Raw genomic sequence first — 19,566 nt, 5'->3', positions numbered from 1 at the left:
GGCTAGATAAGGTTTGAGTGAGGAGTTGTCTCCCCACGGGACACCAGCAAGCTCCTCTGTGCAGAGATTACCATCCTGGGCCAGGCCTAAGGGCTTGGTATGCAGGTAGAGAACACAAAGTTCGTCAAGAACAAGGGCAGACACACTCAGAGACTGGGCCTGATTTCCAACCAGTGAGCAGGATGCTCCTCTGGCACAAAAAGGATTTCTGCAGACAGCACGTATGGGTAAAGATTTGCTGCTTTTTCCATTTCAGGCCAAACAAATGGGACTGCAGTGTGTTATGTATATATACAGGAAAATATTCCAGTTTATGCCATCACTTTCTTCTCCAAGAGGAAACAGAATGAATGTCTAACTCCAGAGACCTCCTGGCAAAGGGGCAGAATTAACCATGAATCATCAGCATTTGTCGACTCGGCTGATATTTCTGAGTCCACCTTGAGAAAAATGTCTGTGAGGGAACTCAGGACTGTGGAAGCAATCAATAATTTCCATTGCAACCCATTTTAAAGAGGCAAGGCAGAAAACAGCCCTAAATAACACAAGGAACAGGCTGGATGTCAGGACTAGAGCAGAAAATTATTTGCTGCACAAGCCAGGCGAGTCACTGACAAACTCTGCATGCTTGACTCTATTTGTCTATTTGTGTAACCCACAGGGGCCTCATCAATGCATAATTTACAGTTAAAAAGAGCTGGGAGAACCACAGGCAAAATATATTGTAACATTTAAAACCACCAGCAAGAGAGGCTTCCTAAATGTTGGAAATTGTTTTCCTGTTCCATTTGAGAAAAGCTATTTTCCTTTCAGAGCTCCAGCAGTGCCCGTGTGGCATCTGGGGGCTCCAGCAGGAACCTCCTTCCCTCTTCTCAGCTGGAAAACTGTGACTGAAATCAGGTTTACAGAGTCTGGGATAAGGAAGAAACAGAAGGGGCAAGAAGAAAGAAGATTCTTAAATCACTGTTTTCTTATCATAGCTTACTAATTTATATAAATTCTGGCCACATCAGGACTTTCTTTGCATCCACCATTTGCTTGGAATTACAGAAAACTCCTTGAAAAACAAAACTTTGTAAAGATTTACCCTTCTGCATCAGGATCTAGAATGACAGCCAGTTCTGTGAGCACCAGCCCGGCCAGGTAATGCTGCTGGCGGAAAGGCACAGACAACTCAAACATATTTGCAATCTTCTGGTCTTGGACATTGGTGGAGAACCCAGAACTCTGAAAAAGTCAAGTTTCAGAAGCTGCATCATGAAGAAAGTCAAAGCTTAGGAAATACACAAGAAGCAGTTTTCAGAATTAAAGACAACCTCACGCCTTTTCCCTTTTCTGTTTGGATCAAGGCACATCTACATTTAAATTCCATCCTAGCTCAGTAACCCTTCCATTAATTCTGTTTGTTGTTACTGTCTTCCCCTGTTAGGAAAGTTAAACCAAATAACCTTTAAAAGTGGATTGGTTAAACTTTTAACTCGAAGATGCTCTTATCCAGGCTGAAGAAGGCTTTAATTGATTTCATTTATGTGATTTTGCAACTAATTAATCCACTTGAATGACACACTAATTCAAATTACTTTTTCTGAGCAGGCCAGGACTAAGCTACAGGGAGCTCAGAAGTCCCTGGTGTTGCAGAAAAGGGTAACACTGGACAAAGTATTTTCCTTTATGGCTTATTCGTGTTTGTCCAATACAAGAGGGGACCAGGTCTCTAAGGACAGTGTGTGCTCACTACCAGGAGAGGGATATGGGCACTCTTTCCTCAATAATAAAAGCTCAAAAGAAATCAGAACCTCTGTGGCAGGAAAAACTGATTTCTAACTAAACACTTCCAAAAATATTAGCAAGAGGGACTGAAGGTACAGTGATACAACTGCCTCAGAGGATTTAATTCTCAGCTCTGAGCTCAAGTTGTATTTCTCAGATTTCTCAGTACCTGGGAAGTGGCTGAAGACACGGACGGTGAGGGAGATGCAGGTGGTGTGAGCAAGCTGCAGGGTAAATTCAAGGTGACATAGTGCTCGTGGCTGCAAATGATGCGCAGGAAGTCCAGCTTCAGAGATGCCAGGTTGCTTGGATTTGTTAAGGAATACACCTTTGCAGACACCTGGAAAATCCAGCCCACAGCTTTGCAGTCAGCACCAAAAGAGAGTGTAGCTGCAAGGTGAGCCCCCCTGGCCCACCCCTGCTCCCCAGAATCACTCCCAAAGCAAGATCTGGAGACCTTGGTGTCATTAAATGGTCACACCCACGTCCACAGCACTTTTTTGTGCCAGAAATTCAGTTCCTGATGTGCAGGAGCCACACACATCCCAGACATATCTCTCAATCCAAGATCTATACACCAGTAGTATTTAAATAACCAAATGAGGAACCGTGGGCTTCACCTGTTGGGGGGTTGGAACAAGATGATCTTTAAGGTCCTTTCCAACCCAAACCATTCTCTGATTCTGTAATTCCCACATCTACTGATTTCAGCAGGGAGTTGTGAGAACCACAGTGTGATGCACTACCAGCTCCAAGATGCAGGTTGATTTTCATACATATATCTTTTATATATAAAATTAATGACACATAATATATGTAATATACAGCACCCAGCTTAAAATCTTAAATGCTCTTGCTGTTCTTCTGCCCCTTACAGAGAATGGTTTAGACTCTACAGGGAAAATGAGTCTAAGCTTAGCCCACTTCTCACTGATCCTTTGTTATCTCCTCTGTACACAGTCTCAGAACGGATATTTGTAGTCAAACAAAACTTTGTGGTTTGGGCTGATTTCCCTGTCACACTGCAAATGTGGGAGAAGCCCTCCTTATGGGGAAGGACACCCTGCATGCCCCAAAGGATGGAAGAGGAGCTCAGTGATCAGCATGATCATCCAGGGTCACCGTGTCCTTAAGAGACCACGACAGTCTGAGCTCCCTCAAAGAACCTCCCACTAATTTTTGATTCAATTACTCTGAACGTGGTGAGCAGAGGGAATAATTCTCCCTTCCTGCTGCCTGTTCATTCACTCCAGGGAGTGACTCCTAATTAGCAGTTAAGAGTGTAATCAGAGAGGCGTAAACCCTAGATCACCTCTGAGAATGCCTTGCTCTAAGACCTGAGCAGTGGAATTCTGTGTCCATATTTTATTGTCTGTCCAGAAAAATCTAACAGGCTCTGCCACGGTTCAGTTAAGCCATAATGTTTATCTGCATTCACCTGTTTGTAGCAGGTCTTAATAAGACCAAAAACAAATCCTCTGTCCATGATGGACAACAAATCATTGAGGAAAAACGCGAGACTGGTGTTGAGCCGCTCCACCATTTCCGTGTCCTGGAGAGAAGGAAGAGAAAACCAGAAAGCAGATGAAGAACCCTGTGTGTTTTCAAGCAAACAAGAGGCAGGAGGGCTGGTGGCTGAGCTGGGCTCAGTGTAATTCACCTTCTGGAAGCGGGAGACTATATCACCAGCGATTGTGCTGACCAGTGCAGACACGTCATCCATGAAGCGCTCCGGGAAACGATTCTTCCTCGGCGCATCCAGTTTGTCAGCAAAATACAGATGATGCACCATGCTCTTCACCTATGGGGATATAAATTACAGCAGAGCCACTTGCAGCTGTTGCTGGCTCTGCTTGAAAGCAGGGGCTGGGACACATCAGGGAGGTGTTTGCTCACCATCAGCTCGAAGAAGAACCAGGCCTGCTGCAGGGCCGCCTCCCGCACGCTCCCGCTGCACACAACCCACTGCAGGGCCAGCTCCTCGTGGAAAAGCTAGAGGGTCAAAGCTAGAGTCAGCCCGAGCCTCCAGAGCAGCTCCCAACACAGCCCCCATGAGAAATGTCAGCACGGTCCGTGGCAAGTATGGCAAACAATGAGTTAAGCAAACTAAATAACTGAGGACATGACAGCAGTGGTGGCATCCCATAAAGAAATCCCCAGCTAACAATGAGGGATGAGGTTATGACATGTGATGTGAGAAACGTTTCACAGCATCTCGCTCCAGGATTGAATCTCAAGTGTCAAAAGAATTTTCCGCCCGCCCCCAAGAAATAATAATTAAAAAAAAGGTTGGTGCTCAAATTAGTTTAGTTTAAAAAGTCTACCTTTCTGCCTGGTCTGATTTTCGCAGGAAAAAGGAGTAAAAAGTGGACATATAAAGTGATTTGTACAAAGATGTATATTTACTGTGAGAAAGGACTTACAACAGTAAGAAAGAAACACAGGGCTCAAACAGCTCTTGGATTTCTTTTCTTGGAAAAGACCAACCCACACACTGACGGTGGCAGCGGCCACGTTTTCTTTACACAAAAGCTCTGGCATTTTGCCTTTCTGACATTGTTTACGAAGTCCTCATTTCCTGTAAGGGAGTTCACTTTCAAAGTGACTCCCATTCCCTTTCTGGAATCCCTCTGGATTAACACTTGGATAAGTGAGCTCAGCACACCGAGCCATCCAACACATTTTCATTTTGCACACAAAGTGCATCATTTACATGTCTAGACAGTGCAATTCATATTTTTTGAAAGCCAGTAATAAACTGGCCCCAAACACTATGGCCATTAAATCAGACAAGCAACTCCTGATCATTTAATTCTTCCCAATTCAACTCCAAATACTTCACATTCCCTACAGCCTGGATATTCAGAGGTGTTAAGCACCAGCAGTTCCTAATGACCTCGGCGGGGGGAAAAAAAATAATCAGGCTATAAATAAAAGAATAAATTGCATCACGTTTTCAGAATGACTTGACCTCCCTGCCCCACAATATCAATTGTCTCCACTGAAATCTACCTTTTTGGTTGGTAATCGTCCTGTTAATGTTTGTAAGAAACTTGACGTCTCAGTGTGCGAAGACATACGATTACAACTTCGATCCGTAGCCTACGGAGTGGAGATGAATGAATGATGACAGGACATTAAAGTTTGCCGTGGATGGGTTTTGCAGCTCAAGGACAACGAACGTTTACAAAAATACTCTTCCAACTGTAGGGTTTGTACAGCTTTTTAAGCATTCTCAAACTCTTAGGCATTTACAGATTGGGTCTAAACAAAACGACAGCAATTCCGATTGGTTTTAAGACATACAGGTTATTGAAAGAACTGCATGTTCTGATGCACAAAGACAATGCTGCAAAGCATGAAACTTTTCCATCGTTGCATTTTATCAACATGCACAGGTAATATTTGGAATTTCAGCCCATACCTCTCAATCTACCAGAGGCCAAGCATGGGGGGATGTACCCACAGCCACGCTGCTGCTGCCACGGGCAAGGGGGAAATCACTCAAGTTCTGCTTCTGATGGAAATCATTTGCCACAAGAGCAAGTGAACTTGGACTAAATATTTTGGGAAGGCTGATAAACTGGGAAGGAGGAGCAGTTGAGAGGTACGTTCAAGGCAACCATGCAGTGGAGAGCAGCAGGCAAGGGGGGCTAAATAAACTCTTCCTGACTGAAGCCGCTGTAAAGTTTTCATACTTTGCAACACAGAACAATACAATTGGCCCTGGCAAATCACTGCCTCCAGCACTCAAATTGACATGTTTTAAGAGAGAATTTCATATGTGGCAATCAATTTGGGTTCACAATATTCCACTCAAACAAGTCATGAAGGATTACTGGACGATGAGTACTAAATGCTTGATGAGAATGGCAGAATGGTTCACGACATCGAAAGGAATGGCAAACATGGACAAAACTATGAAGCTGTGATTAATGTTCCCACTTAGAAATGTGCTCCACCTGAAGCTGAAACTAGTGTGAGAGAAAGAGAAAAAAAAGAAAACAAAAGCAGTCACAGCATTTACATTTCACAGACCAGCAACCACTGAAATGAAAGGAGGGGACACGTTCACGCGATCGGAGGTTTTTCATGCGGTGTGGTGGGGTGGTGGGGGAGAAGATGAGAATTTATAAAATCAAACTGAAAAGTTTTCAAATAAAAAAAAAAAAAAGAAACCACCAAAACTGGAATATGCACCGAACAGAAGATATTCTACAGGGAAACATCAGGGAAAACAAAGGCAGAAAAACCTCTACCGAAGACACCACCTGTGTTGACTCTGCACTTGGGCTGGGGTTGGATCCCCATGGGGCTGCTTTTGGACCACCAGTGTTTACCCAGGAATTGGAGCGGTCCAAGCCCTGGGCATGTGACAGAAAGCAGTTGGGAAAGGAAAGAAATATTACATGTTGCATGCCATACAGTAGTCAAAGTTCAGTCCTTACAAGCAATCAAAGTGGGTACACTGCAAACACATCAGCACTTAGAACCTGAGTTCTCAGGTGCCTGTCGAGACATCGAGTCCAGAGGATTATTTTATATCTCACATACATACAGAACATCAATCCTGTCAACAGCTCTGGTCTGGCCTGCCCTGTCTGGAATGCTTGACATTCAAAAACTCTCCTCCTCCTGAAAAATCCCACTTGTCCTTTGCTCAGTTTAAACCCATTCCCATGGAGCCAGGTGAGATTTACAGTGTGACAGGGAAAAACTGGTGCTAAGAGGTGAGGATGCTCTCTGAGGTTTCCAGCACCTTCAGGGTAGCCCAGAGTTCATAAGTTCTACAATTCTTACAGAAATGCTGAGAAACTGAATAGGCTGACTGTCAATCCTCACAGGGTTCCCTGCCTATGGAATCAAAGTCCAGCACTGCTGGCAGAATAACCTGTGGACAGGATTTCACATGGACACTCGGGCATTTCCTCTGGGCATTGTGGCAAAGGGAGGAAAGAGCACGTACCTTTTCTGGAACCAACCTGTTTTCCAAGCCAAATATTTGGAAAAACATTCTGCTTTTCAAAAGCTCAATCTAGCCTGTACTCCAAATTCTACTGCAATGGATCATTTTGTCAAAATTACTGTGGATCCCTCCTTTCTCTGCTCTCTTCTCCTTGAGACACTCAGAAAGAAAGAAAAATTCAAACTTGGGCTGTCACCCAGGCTGCTCCCAAATCAGGAACATTAGGGGGATGGAGTGGACTTCCCTGGGTCCCAGGAAGCAGCTCTGACAGACACAATTCCTTATAAATACCACACATTGATTTTGACAACCCTCACTGGAGCGAGAGCTTCCATCCTCACCTCTGTTCCAACTTAGGGCTTTTTCCCAATACACAAAGCAAAGGTGCAGCCCATTTCATCCCAGTGATCAGCATCAGCTGCAAAGTCCACCAAGCCAAATCATCTATTTCTCTCAGCAAACGAAAATCCACCTCAAGGTTGAACCTGGCGTGAGAGCTGTAACCTGGGATTCAAACCATTAATCCACCAAGCTCCTCGAGGCAGAGCTCAGCAGTGCTGTAATTTTGCTTAAGATGTCCAATAAAAAAAATACTGAACACATAAGGAGAGTGTTTTAATCTCAATTACTTTTTGGCAGGAATAAATCAAAGCCCTGTGCCCTGCTCAGCCCCATAAACATGCTTTATTTTGCTCGCAGTGATTTAAAGTTGAAAGGGTTTTGCAGAATGCTGAACTAAGCTCTTGTTTTGTAAAATCAGGTCTAATTTTGAAAATGCCTTTATCCCCCTCACATTTCTCTCTCAGGGCTTCCTAATCTTGTCACTCTGGTTCTGAGGATAACAATTAAACACACACTGTGTTTGCAGAAGCAAAAGTCATTTTGTAAAAATCTAGAAAGGGAAGGATTCTTTCCTCTTCAAAAAACAGAAAGAGTACAAGAGCTTCTTCCTGCTTGACAGAGTCACTCCAAAGTTCACAAAGCTATTGTTAAATTCTGTGCTGCCCCGGGGGTTCAACCTGCAGCTGGGTCTGTGCAGGAACATAACCCACATCTGTGAAAATCCACTGGCAGAACAATGGAACTCCACAACATCTTCTGGGCTTTTCTCAGCACACTTCCAGCATTCCAGGATCACTTTAAACACGTCTTTTTAGACATTTAATAAATTTTCTTCAGTAGGAGATAAAATTTACATGGTTTCAATTCACAAATGATGGCAAAACAAGTGACAGACCTAAGACCTCCTCTGCTGTGACAATAAACAGAAACCTTCCAAATCCTGTAAAGAGTTTTCAAAATCAAGTAAGAAGGTGATAAGGGAGACTTAAAGCACTTATACCACACCTCTAAATACCTTACATTAGAATAAAAAAATAACACAAGACTGGACTTTGAAGACCTCCCTCAAACAACAAAAAACCCCACAATTTGAGTTTTAAAGCAGAAAACGTCCTGTGATGTGGAACTTGCACTTTAAATTAGAATCTATCTGGGAATATCCCTTATGCCATTACTTGGAGAAACAACAGGGATTTTTGCACTCTTTTACTCATGTCAGCATGTCAAGAAGTGTCTCATTTTTGTCTATTGATAAAAAGAAACAGAAATAATTATACTCAACCCAAAGTCTGTATAGCCAGACTGAGGTTAATTCCTGATGCCCAGACTACCCTAAAGGAAACTTTTCCCTCAACAATTATCCACAGAACAGGTTTTCCTTTAAAGCCTGGAGTACACGTCTGGAAGAAAATCTCTCTTCATTTTGTACTGTGACATTATTCACCAAGCCAGCACACGTTAAACTTCTGATAGCCTGGGTAAATTCCATATGCACATCAGTGCCTGTGGCATTTCACAAAAGGTCAGGCTTGTTTAATTAGCAAGATACTGAAGTGGTCTTTAAAATATTTCAAGACTTCTAAGTCCAGACTTTGATGTAAGAAATAATCATTTGCCTACCCACAATTCTTCAGCCTCTTATTTGGTCAGCAAATGATGTTGTTATTCATTTAAAATTGGTAACCTCTTCCTCAAACTTTTTTTTTTTTTTCCTCTTATGAAACCCAGCATCAGCCACGTCAAGCCTGTCTGGTCAGGGTGGTGGCTTTGGTAACAACCTTGCTCCCTAAACTTCCAAAGGAATTTAACAGCTCCCTGAAAGAGCTCAGGAATTCACCTGTGCTGGAAGAGTGAAAGGTCATGGTGGGAAAGAGTCTCATCCCGATGAAGTTAACACAGTATGAAGAATTAAAAGAGAGAAAAAAAGAGAGAACCCCAAAGCAGCTCAGGTACCCCTCTCAAGGGAGGGAATTACCAACACTGCTTTGTCCTGGCTCATCCCACCTATTTTAGGCACAAAATGAAGGGCTCAGATTGGGACAGTGGTGGTTCTGTGCAGTTAGAAGTCATCAGGAGGAGATGGATTTACTGAAATGTACTGAGTTCACTCTTTACTCAAGAGCCAGAGTACAACCATGCTTGATGCTCTGCACCCACACTGGAATGTCACTTTCTGGGGTGGGCAGCCAGTGTGGGAGTCAGTGCCCCTGTGCTCAGCTGGCCAGACTGTGCCTCTCACCAAGCACCCCAAATCCTCTCTGGGCCACGCAGGGAGCAGGAATGCTCCTGCTGTGTGCAAGACACCTGCTCTGGACACAGGGAGTAGAGAAACCTGAGCAGCTGAATGCAGAGGAGAGGAGGGAGTCTGGGGTTGGGAGGGAAGAGTGGGGTAAGAGGGTGCAAGGTTTGGGGACACATAACAGATCTGGGCTCAGGATTTGGCTGCTGGCCATGCAAAAAATGAGGGGGAGACAAATCCAGAAGGACTCCTGCTCTCAGTCCCCACACTCGAGGAAGCAGCTCTCCAGGATGGCTCCACAAGTCAGGAACATTTCCAAGGAGCAGCATTCCTGTGGTGCCACCAGCAACAGCCGGGAGAGGGCTGAGGAGGGGCTGGGACAACCCTCAAGCCCTTCCCTGGTACTCAGGAAGGACTGGGAGGTGCTGGGGCTCCAAGGGGTCCCTGGCAGGACAGGAAGGACAGGACAGACGTACCTTGGTGCCGATGATGGAGCGCACCTCGTCGTCGGGCGAGGTGGGGGTGCCGGAGATGTCGGGGTTGCTGTTGCTGAGGCTGCGCGAGCGGTTCAGGTTGAGGCTGGCGGGGCGCACGGCCGACCTGGCCATGGTGGCGTAGTGCACGGACCCCCCCAGGCCGCCGGGACCTGCGGGGACATCCAGTCAGTGTGGCCACCCCCCACCCAGAGCCCCGCAGGACAGCCCTGCCCGGTCAGTGCAGCCATCCCTGACCCAGAGCCCCTCAGGACAGCCCTGCCCGGTCAGTGCGGCCATCCCTCACCCAGAGCCCCTCAGGACAGCCCTGCCCGGTCAGTGCGGCCATCCCTCACCCAGAGCCCTCAGGACAGCCCTGCCCGGCCAGTGTGGCCATCCCTCACCCAGAGCCCTCAGGACAGCAAGGCCTCCGCTGCCTGGTCAGTCTGGCCATCCTTTATGACCCAGACCCCCTCAGGACAGCCAGCCCTGCCTGGCCATCCATCACCCAGACCCCCTCAGGACACCCAGGCCTCTCCTTCCTGGTCAGTCCAGCCATACCTCACCCTCAGGACAGCCAGCCCTGCCTGGTCACTCTGGCCATCCTTTATCACCCAGAGCCCCTCACGACAGCCAGTCCTGCCCGATCAGTCTGGCCATCCCTCACCCTCAGGACAACCAGCCCTGCCTGGCCATCCACCACCCAGACCCCTTCAGGACACTCAGGCCTCCCCTGCCTGGTCACCCTGGCCATCCTCCAGACCCCCTCAGGACAGCCAGCCCTGCCCGGTCACTCTGGCCATACTCCATCATCCAGATCCCCTCAGGACAGCCAGCCCTGCCCGGTCACTCTGGCCATCCTCCATCATCCAGACCCCCTCAGGACACCCAGGCCTCCCCTGCCCGGCCACTCCAGCATGGGAACAAAAAGCTGTTTTACCCAGAGGGAAGCACAAGGCTCCCTGTGGGATTGTCTTTAGCTAACAGGAAGTTTTCCAGACCTCACACTCAAAACCCACCCAGGGTGGGCACAGTTTTAGGTACAAAACCTTCCCAACACCTCTCAGAGATTCCCCACTCTGTGCATGAACATTCCTTCCAAAACCTGGTTTTCCATGGCTGTCACTCACACCATCTCTTTCCCATCCCTCACTCTCAGCTGGGATTAATTTATTTCCCTCCTGCACCCAGATATGTGTTTTCTAGTATTTTACACTCCTGCTTTAAATACATAATGTCTATATTCTATAGGTATAGATAAAAATAAACCTATGTAATACATATATATGTTTGTTTGTATATATGTTATTATATATCAATATATATGTTATTATATATTATTGTATATATGTTGTTTATATACATATATATATACTTACATTAAAATATGGTAAATATTATATAAATAATAAATTTAATAAATTTAGGCTCTATTTCTGGAATCAGATGACCCACTTTGGTCATCAGCTGCAAGTCTTTGTTTAATTGATGGATAATACCCTTTGGATATCTATTCCATCCAGCCAGTGTTTAAAAACTTTTGCTGGAACTGGATCAAGTATGAAGGCTCTTGTGAAGGAGACTGGGAAACATGACAGGTCAGGAGTGCATCACACTTGTCTCATAGAAAAAAACCCTAAAATCCAGTTTTGGCCATAATTCACGATCCTTCAGCAGTGACACTTATTTAAAATCATCAAATCATTGAATCTCTGACACAACTAACAGTAATTAAACTCACCTTTTAAGTGGCTACACTGGCAAATTAATAACAGGGCCCTGCAGGGAAGCAGCCACACAGTTGGTGCTCAGGAGCACCTGCCACCAAGTGGCTTCTGCCTTCTTTTACCCAACTTGAAATAAAATGAAGAACAAAAGAGCTACCTGGTGATGGTGAGTTGGGATAGGTGTTGGGCAGGCGAAAAACATAATAAATATAGGAAGCAAGCAGGCTGTTCCTGCCATGCTGGTCCTGGTTGCCATCCAGGTTCTTGTGAAGTCTGTTTATGATCGATGCCATCGCCTCAAAAGATGCTTGGCCCAGGTTCACTGAAAGAAAAAAGGGAGGAGTTCTGGTTTAGACTGCAGCAGGACCCAGGGGAAATCCTAAATGTGCTGTTCATCCACCTCCTGCAGGGTAAATGGTGGAGCTTCTCAAAGCCTAGCAAGCATTTCTCATCCCAAACTGAGCCTGGTGTTTGAACCAGGTCTGACCAGCCTGATAGCAGGACAGCTGCTCCAGTGATCAGCTGCCACTTTTATTAATAATAAACTTAATGAATTTAAGCTCCATTTCTGGAACCAGTCCAACTTTGGTCATCAACTGCAATGGTAATGAGAGCAAGTCTTTGTTCAATTGATGGATAATACCCTTTGGATATTTATCATGCTTTTCTCAGTTAATTATTTCCTCTATTTAAGCTTTAGCCGAAATACAAACTGTATCAAATGAACAATTTCATTTTGTTGAGAGAAAAAAGCTGCTCTGAAAATGAGCACAAAAAACTACACACAGACTGAAGTAGATATTCTAGAAAAATTAAGGATGAAGAAGACAATAGCTAGAGAATGAAAATCTTATTTTAAATAAATCCAGTCACTAATGTCCATAATATTCCATACAAACCAACTAAACCAATACAGAACACTGAAAGAGTGACAGAACATTAAAATATAAAACAAAAATGCAGGTAAATTATTTCCCAGAAAGATTAAATAAATAAATAATTGATACAGCTAAGAAAATACTTTTTAAAGTATTTTTAAAGCAGTCTTAGATCCTTATATTCCATCATGTCCAAACTCAGGTTTCCTACAAAAAAAAAATCAGCAAAAACTGCTATTTTAAATGGTAAGGATCTAATCCTGACCTAAACTTGAAATTTTCTGTACTGCCAGAGCTTAGTCCTTCACAGGGAGCAGAAAAAGGGATTATTCACGCTGGCAGAATCAGATCCACAACAGGAACATGCAGCATCCATATTTTCCCGCTTCACCTACTTCCAGATTTTCCAAGGTGACCAATAAGGTTGAAACCCCTACTTTCTGTCAGGATGGAGACACCTTAACAAGCTCCAATGCTAAAAACATGCTGAGCATCCAGGAAAAATCAGGCTCATTTTCTGGTGGCTCAATTTGGACACCAAATTCCCAGTCCCTCATAGAAGCTTTCTATTAAATATTAAATACTGCTCCTGTGTATATCACCCCAGATCTGGATGCCAGCATGTTTTATTTGGGAGACACTTGGTATATTAGTGGCACTAAAATAAAGCATAAAAATGGACTTTTTTACTTCTACATAAATATGATAAAATTGGAAGTGTCAAACTTTCAGCTATGTAATTCTCTATAAAACTTAAATAAAATACCTATTTGGCCTGCAATGACAGGAGGTCTTACTACCAGAAGGATCAGTTTGTCAAGCAGGAGATGAAGAAATCGCACTACCGGCTCCAGTTGAGAGGAATTTAAAGCTGAAATGCTGCTCTTCAGTTCATTTTCCAAGTTGTTCTCCATAATTCTCATGTCTCCTATTCGCACAGGGAACATGTGCTCATCCAGAGCATGGACAAGTGCAAAGAACTTGTCGAGGTAAGGGTCCTACAACAAGCAAAAAGCCAACAATCAGCAAGAATACCCAAAATATCTTCATTTTCTATGGATTGGTGTCTCATGGATGGGTTCTCGCCCTCATTTTTCTATCCGGCCATTTAATCTCACAAAATTAGCAGAAATTCAACATCTTTGAGAGATCTGTCCCTATTTAATTCTAATTCTACTTTCAAAGTCATCAAGGCAAAACTAGAGGACCCACAGACTGTGTATTCTCAGACAAACCAGACAAAAATGCACTAAAATCACATTGCTACTTACAGCACAAATAAAATACACACAGCCCATCAAAATGACACAGTGGGAATTAATAAAACAAAAGCTCAAGTGATTAAACAAAATGACTGTCATCTTTATTTTCAGATCAAAGGCAGACAGAGGGAAAGTACAGGGAGGAAACAAAGGAGGAGGAGGAGAAAGAGAAGAACAAGAAATCGAGAACAAGAAAACAACAAGAAAACATCATTTGCCTGGGCTGTGTTAGAGCTGTTGTATCAAACACAACAGGCTGAAAACACTGTTGGCCATTCACCTCCCTGTGAATTAAGGCCAAACCACTCATACTTTTAAGCAGAACTTCTCAAATATACTCACAGTAGAATGTGGAATAACAGGTGTGCTGGCTCAGAACTGAAAATGAGATTGTAATTTCACTACAAGGGATTGTTACATCCTTCACAGCATCAACTCTGACAGCGTTCCAACTGTCAGAAGATTATTTTATTCCAGTGACTGCTCTCAACACCCACCTGAGTGTGGAGGGATGACACAGCAACAACTTCCACATTGAAAACCCCTTTGTGGTTGTCCACCCACTTCATCCCAGGGAGAGGAACCTGCAGGTTGAGGAAGAATCAGAGAGGACGTGACAGAGAGCAGAGCTTAAGCTCTGCTAATTACAAATTCATTTATTTTCATTTATTTTGGTCTGATCACATACACACAGCCACACACAAACACTAAAATTCTGTCTAAATTTAACGGTGTTTAAGAAATAAATAAATGCACACACAGAGATGTGTTCACATACACCCTCTCATTTTTTCTCACATGCATTCTGGTGGTTTCCAGCAGGCAGAACTCAGCTCACCTCTGGAGAAAGCACTGAATAAGCCTGTGGTGGCTTTTCCAATGACACAGGCAGACAGAACTGACCCGTCTTTAACCGGCCATTCTGCAGCATCGGGATCCACTGCAAAGAGAAAAAAAACAACAAAACCACTCATTTCTTAAGACTTTTTTAGAGCTTCTGCCAATTTCCCAAGCTCTCCAATGGGATACGAGTTCACAGGGATGCTAAACAGAGAGCCAGCAAATGCATTTGAATGAACCCCGTGCTGAAAATTGTAAGGATGGAAAGACACTCACAGTGTAGCCGACTGGAGTCTCCAGGGGTGTGTTTTGTTTTTGTTGGCAACTGACGTGGTAGAAAGTAAAAAGCAGGTGGTGGTGGTCTGTCAAAGTGGCTGGAAGCTTAATCTTGATTTCCTCGTGAAAGTCAGGAGATCTGTGCAGAGAGCAGAGCCTCAGCTGAGTCACCCACAGTGGTTCACCACCTTGTGAACCACTGACTCGAGACTGAACCCTTTGAGTTAAAGGATCTGCAGGGAAGGGAGTGTATGGGCTATCCCAAGGGATTAAAGCTCACTTCCTGATCACAAAGGACTGGAAAAACCTCTAATCCACAAAAGAATGGGCAGCAGCCTCCTCCTCCTCACATGGGCACTCTGAACCACATGAGCAATAAACTCCTGTTTCACTGTGGACACTGCCACAAGCCCGACCTGCAGGACAGGAATCTCCCCTGGAACATCTCTCCCTGGCACAGCTGCAAAGCCAGGAAAACATTCCTGCTGGATTCAGCACCCCTCACCCCAGCTGCAAGGGAATTATTTTCAAGACCCAGTAGCTCCAATTTGTACCTAATGTCTAAAAGGCTCCAAGAAAACGATGGGGGCACCTGCTCCCGTGAGTTGGGAACATAAATCTTCGTGAGTGCTGACTGGAGCTGTACTTGGAGCATCTGCTCAGCTGGGCTACGTGCTCAGGATCACACAAAGCTGATCTGTACCACAGCAAACAAAGACTCTGTCTCCCAGTTGTCACAAAACTCCAAGGACAGCATCAACTGGCACTGCAGTCACTGTGAGTGCTGTCCAGACACTGACTGTTAAATAATTAACACCAGTCACTGGTGAGTAACTCACTTCCACACTGTGTTTTACCTGTTGTGATACACCACAGCTGTGTATGCTTCCTTGGAAAACTCAGGACAGCTGGATTTGCCAAAGATGACCTGCAAAAAGAGGAAAAAAACCACAGAAACACCCCTATAAAACTGTGCCAAGAATTTGTTCCATAATCCTGCAGAGACATTCAGAGCTCCATTTATTGTGCACCTGTACCGTTACACCTGCTTGTTTCCTGCCCCTTCACTCAGTCACTGAAAAAGCACAATTTTAACAACTCCACTGACACAGGGACACAGACATGGCAGAAGAACTGATGGGTGGAACCACCCCTGCACAGATCCTCTCTGAGTGGGGATCGCTGCTGGCCCTGAACAAAGCTGTCACCTTTAATCTTTTTTCAGGGAAGCAAAGCTTCTATTCCAACCACGAGCAGTGTCTGCTGAAAACACAGAACCCCAGAATTCAAGAATGGGTTGGGTTGGAAGGGAATTTAAATCTCACCTCAAGACTAAGACAGGGACAGCTTCCACTATCCCAGGTTGCTCCAATCCCCATCCTACCCAGCCTTGGACACTTCCAGGGATGGAGAATCTCTCTGGACAACCTCTGCCAGGGCCTCACCACCCTTATAATCCATAACCTCACGTTAAAATTCCAGCTGCTGCACTGTTACATCTATACAAGTGCACTCTTTGCTCTGAAATACCATTTCCTATTCCTCTGAACTTGGTCATTTGAAATGCATTTCAGTGAGGTTTTAACAGAGGGGTTTCCTGCCTGCCAGGAGTGCTGTGCCCTTCCCACGGAGCCCCCCTCACCGGCATGGCATTGCTGGGATCCTCTCCATACATGAACTGCACTTTCACGGTGATATTCCTGGCTGATCCCTGCCGGTTGGCGAAATTAAGGCTCTGTGGATACACATAAAGGAGATTCCTGCAAGAGACAAAGGCAGCAGCTGATGAGAGGGGTCACACCTTCATTAACGCTGTTATTTAAACCTCTGTGGAAAGGCTCACAGTGAAGGGTTTGACATTTTCTGTTCCGTGAGATGCAGTGCATGCCCAGACAAATAATTTGTCTTTGGTAATGACCCCTTATTTCAAACATCAAAAGACAAAATTTTTGAACTCCCATCATATTTTGAAACAGTTCTTGTTTGGAAGGGTACTCGAAAAATCCATCTGAAAATTTCCCAGTGATTCTACAATCTAAGTTCAAGTGGAAAGAAAACATATGAATACAAAAGCTGTATTTACTTCTACTTCATATACTTTATTTGCTCAACACAGAGCAGCTGGTTTCTGTTAAATACCTTCCTTCTTGTGGCCTGTCCTTTTTTTTTTTTTATTTTATTTTTTAAATCTCCTGGCATCAGGATAGCTTCAGGCTACATTTCTCCTCTGAGAATGGATCAAACCAAATGGATACATGTTAGCTTCAGGTAATGACAACACTCCCCGGTAGCTAAAGAACTGTTTCAAAGACTGAAGTAATGAAGTGCTCATCACATCCACAGGGAATGTGGCAGGACGTAATGGGAGGAAATTGCAGAACAGGAGATTTAGGTGAGGCACAAGGGAAAATGTTCTGGCTGTAAGGAGAGTTAAAGCAGTAGAACAAGCTGCCTTGGAGGGTGTGAAACCTCCATTTTCGGGTGGTTTCTCAGGACAGGTGAGGCAGACACTCTTCAGGTGGGTTTAAAGACAACTTCAAGCTTCACTGGGCAGGGGACACAGTCCAGAAACCCCTTCCAGTCCCATTTCTCTGAGTCCCTAATTACTTTAACAGCCATGAGAGATGCAAAATGCTGCAATATTTTCTGTCCTCTGAGCCCTGCTGGGCCCTTGTCAACAAGGTGAAAGTTGGATTCACACTTCATCAGCAAAACTGTCCACTACAAACCCCTACCTGTCCTTTGTGCAAGCAATTTAGATCTACACAAAGCTCCTTCATGTTCTTTTAATGACAAAAAAACCCCAACATCCCCCACAGAATTTTCCACCTCAACACCCAGTTATTCAAAGCAAATGAATGTTATTTTGCTGCCAAAGAAGTCTAAATGTATGAATTGTTACATATCTTTAAAAAACCAGCCTGGAAATCCCCATTCCACCTCCCACACAGCCCTGCCCACCATACCAGCATCATCCTCCTTGGCCAGCCTGGCTCCTGCAGCTCCAGCCAGGGGATCCAGCAGGGATGGTTCCATGGGAGCTCAGGGAGGGCTTCAAGTGCTGCCTCCAGCTCCCAGGGATGAAGGACTGGCACGCTGCATTCTGGCCAACCACTGCAGAACCAGCCCTCTAACAGCCCTGGCTTGTGAGGAAAAAGAGGTTCCCTTCCCTCTGGGAACTGTTCCGTGGGTATGAACACAATTTGTGAGTGGTTTCCAACTGTTCCTCGTCCCCCAGAGACAACAGATGCCAGATGGGCTCAGAAGTGAAGAGAGGAGCACAGCAGGACAACTTTTAAGGTGTAATAAAACAGCTGCTGTCGAGGGCTGGCAGGAGGAGGTTGGTAACAAAAAGACTCTTTTTTGGATTCTCAGGAGGGCAGTAACTCAGGGAAGGTACCTGGTGCCTTTTAGATGCCAGGAGTTTCCAAAACACCTGCACTGGTGGGACACACTCCTGGAGGAGCAGCTCAAAGGGAGGCTGCCCTTGGCTGCCTGAAATAGCGCTAATGACAAGATTTTGGCCAACGAATCCCACCCAAGGCCTTGGTTCTGATGGCAATTCCATCTGCTCCTCAAACAGTCCCACCTACACAGCCACAGCTCATGCTGACCCTAAGGAATTCCCCAAGAGCAGTCCAGCTCCAGGAACATTTGGGGCAGCCTCATGAACCAGGCTCTGCTTCACCCCTGCAGGCAGAGGAATAAGTTTAGCAGGCAAATGGGAATTTCTTCCCTCTCAAGTCCTTCATGGTGAATTAAGTTTTGGAATCCCATCCCCACTGGTCACTTTGCCAAATCAACGCTCTCCTACTATTTCAGAGGGGGCCAGGGCCATTTTTGTGACTCTCCTAAATTACTTTGTTCTGCCATGAATACATTTGCTGCTTGATGTTCTTTTAAAATGAAAATGGATATGAGAATTTACTCTAAAATGTACCTTGCTCATAAAACTTTTATTAAGTATTATTAGTGCTTAAGAGAAAGATTTAAGGTATTTGTGAAGCCAGGCTACAGGATCCCTATATTAAAGGCAGGCTTATGTAAAGGATTGATTCATGCTGAGAACAGGGACAGGTTGTTCCCCTCTCCACTGCTTTTTTTAGGGGCATTTCACTGGGAAGAAGCTCTTGCTGCTTATGGGATTTGAGATACACAGATCCCACTGCAACAGGGGACAGGGGATGTTCCCCCCTGTTCAGGCAGCCTCTCTCCAGAGGGATTCCTATTACAGGCATCTTCCCTTTGTGCAAAACTTACATGGAAAGAGGGAATATATGCCCAGCTGGCAAATCAGAATGTGACCCCAAATGGAAAAATCCTGCTTGACCTTACCACTGGTCAGGTTAGGTTGGAACCCTGGTTTGGGTTGGAAGGGATGTAAAGGTCACCTCATTCCACCCCCTGCCATGTCCAGAGACACGTACCACTGTCCCAAACTGCTCCAAATCCCGTCCCACCTGTCCTTGGACACTTCCTGGGATGGGGCAGCAACAGCTGCTCTGGACAAACTGTGCCAGGGCCTCACTACCTACACAGAAATCAATTTATTCCCAATATCTAATCTCATCCAAACCTACTCTCTTTCTGGTTAAAACATCACCTCTTGTCCTGTCACGCCAGGCCATTGTCCCAAGTCCCTTTCCAGCTCTCCTGGAGCCCCTTTAGGCCCTGGAAGGAGCTCTAAGATCTCCCCAGAGCCTTCTCTTCTCCATGCCCAGCTCTCCCAGCCTCTCTTCTACCCCACATCACTAAAAACCTCAGATCTTCCTGTCTAAACACAGTTACAGGAG

General features: G+C 45.0%; 1 protein-coding gene across 17 annotated transcripts in view; it reads right to left on the bottom strand.

Annotated features, from left to right (window-relative positions):
- The window catches only part of DOCK7 (dedicator of cytokinesis 7), a 96,005-nt gene that overhangs the window by 26,751 nt on the left and 49,688 nt on the right, over positions 1-19,566 (bottom strand). For 8 of the 17 annotated variants that reach the window (XR_005257890.1, XM_038145171.1, XM_038145172.1 and 5 more), the window contains exons 15-29: positions 16,416-16,533; positions 15,631-15,701; positions 14,774-14,912; positions 14,496-14,597; positions 14,155-14,241; positions 13,162-13,393; positions 11,675-11,839; positions 9,794-9,963; positions 6,042-6,134; positions 4,783-4,872; positions 3,667-3,762; positions 3,431-3,571; positions 3,209-3,322; positions 1,940-2,110; positions 1,088-1,227 (exon numbers count right to left, since the gene is read on the bottom strand). Coding sequence is in view for 16 of the 17 variants with exons in the window: in XM_038145171.1 (XP_038001099.1) it covers positions 1,088-1,227; positions 1,940-2,110; positions 3,209-3,322; positions 3,431-3,571; positions 3,667-3,762; positions 4,783-4,872; positions 6,042-6,134; positions 9,794-9,963; positions 11,675-11,839; positions 13,162-13,393; positions 14,155-14,241; positions 14,496-14,597; positions 14,774-14,912; positions 15,631-15,701; positions 16,416-16,533 (1,929 nt within the window). In the remaining variant the exon portion in view is untranslated. Of the gene's footprint in view, positions 1-1,087; positions 1,228-1,939; positions 2,111-3,208; positions 3,323-3,430; positions 3,572-3,666; positions 3,763-4,782; positions 4,873-6,041; positions 6,135-9,793; positions 9,964-11,674; positions 11,840-13,161; positions 13,394-14,154; positions 14,242-14,495; positions 14,598-14,773; positions 14,913-15,630; positions 15,702-16,415; positions 16,534-19,566 lie in introns of those variants that run through there. The other 9 variants (XM_038145180.1, XM_038145181.1, XM_038145182.1 and 6 more) reach the window with 4 other exon arrangements.

Source organism: Motacilla alba, chromosome 8, assembly GCF_015832195.1.
Source record: "Motacilla alba alba isolate MOTALB_02 chromosome 8, Motacilla_alba_V1.0_pri, whole genome shotgun sequence".
Taxonomy (NCBI): Eukaryota; Metazoa; Chordata; class Aves; order Passeriformes; family Motacillidae; genus Motacilla; species Motacilla alba.
This window is presented reverse-complemented; position numbering and strand designations above follow the sequence as displayed.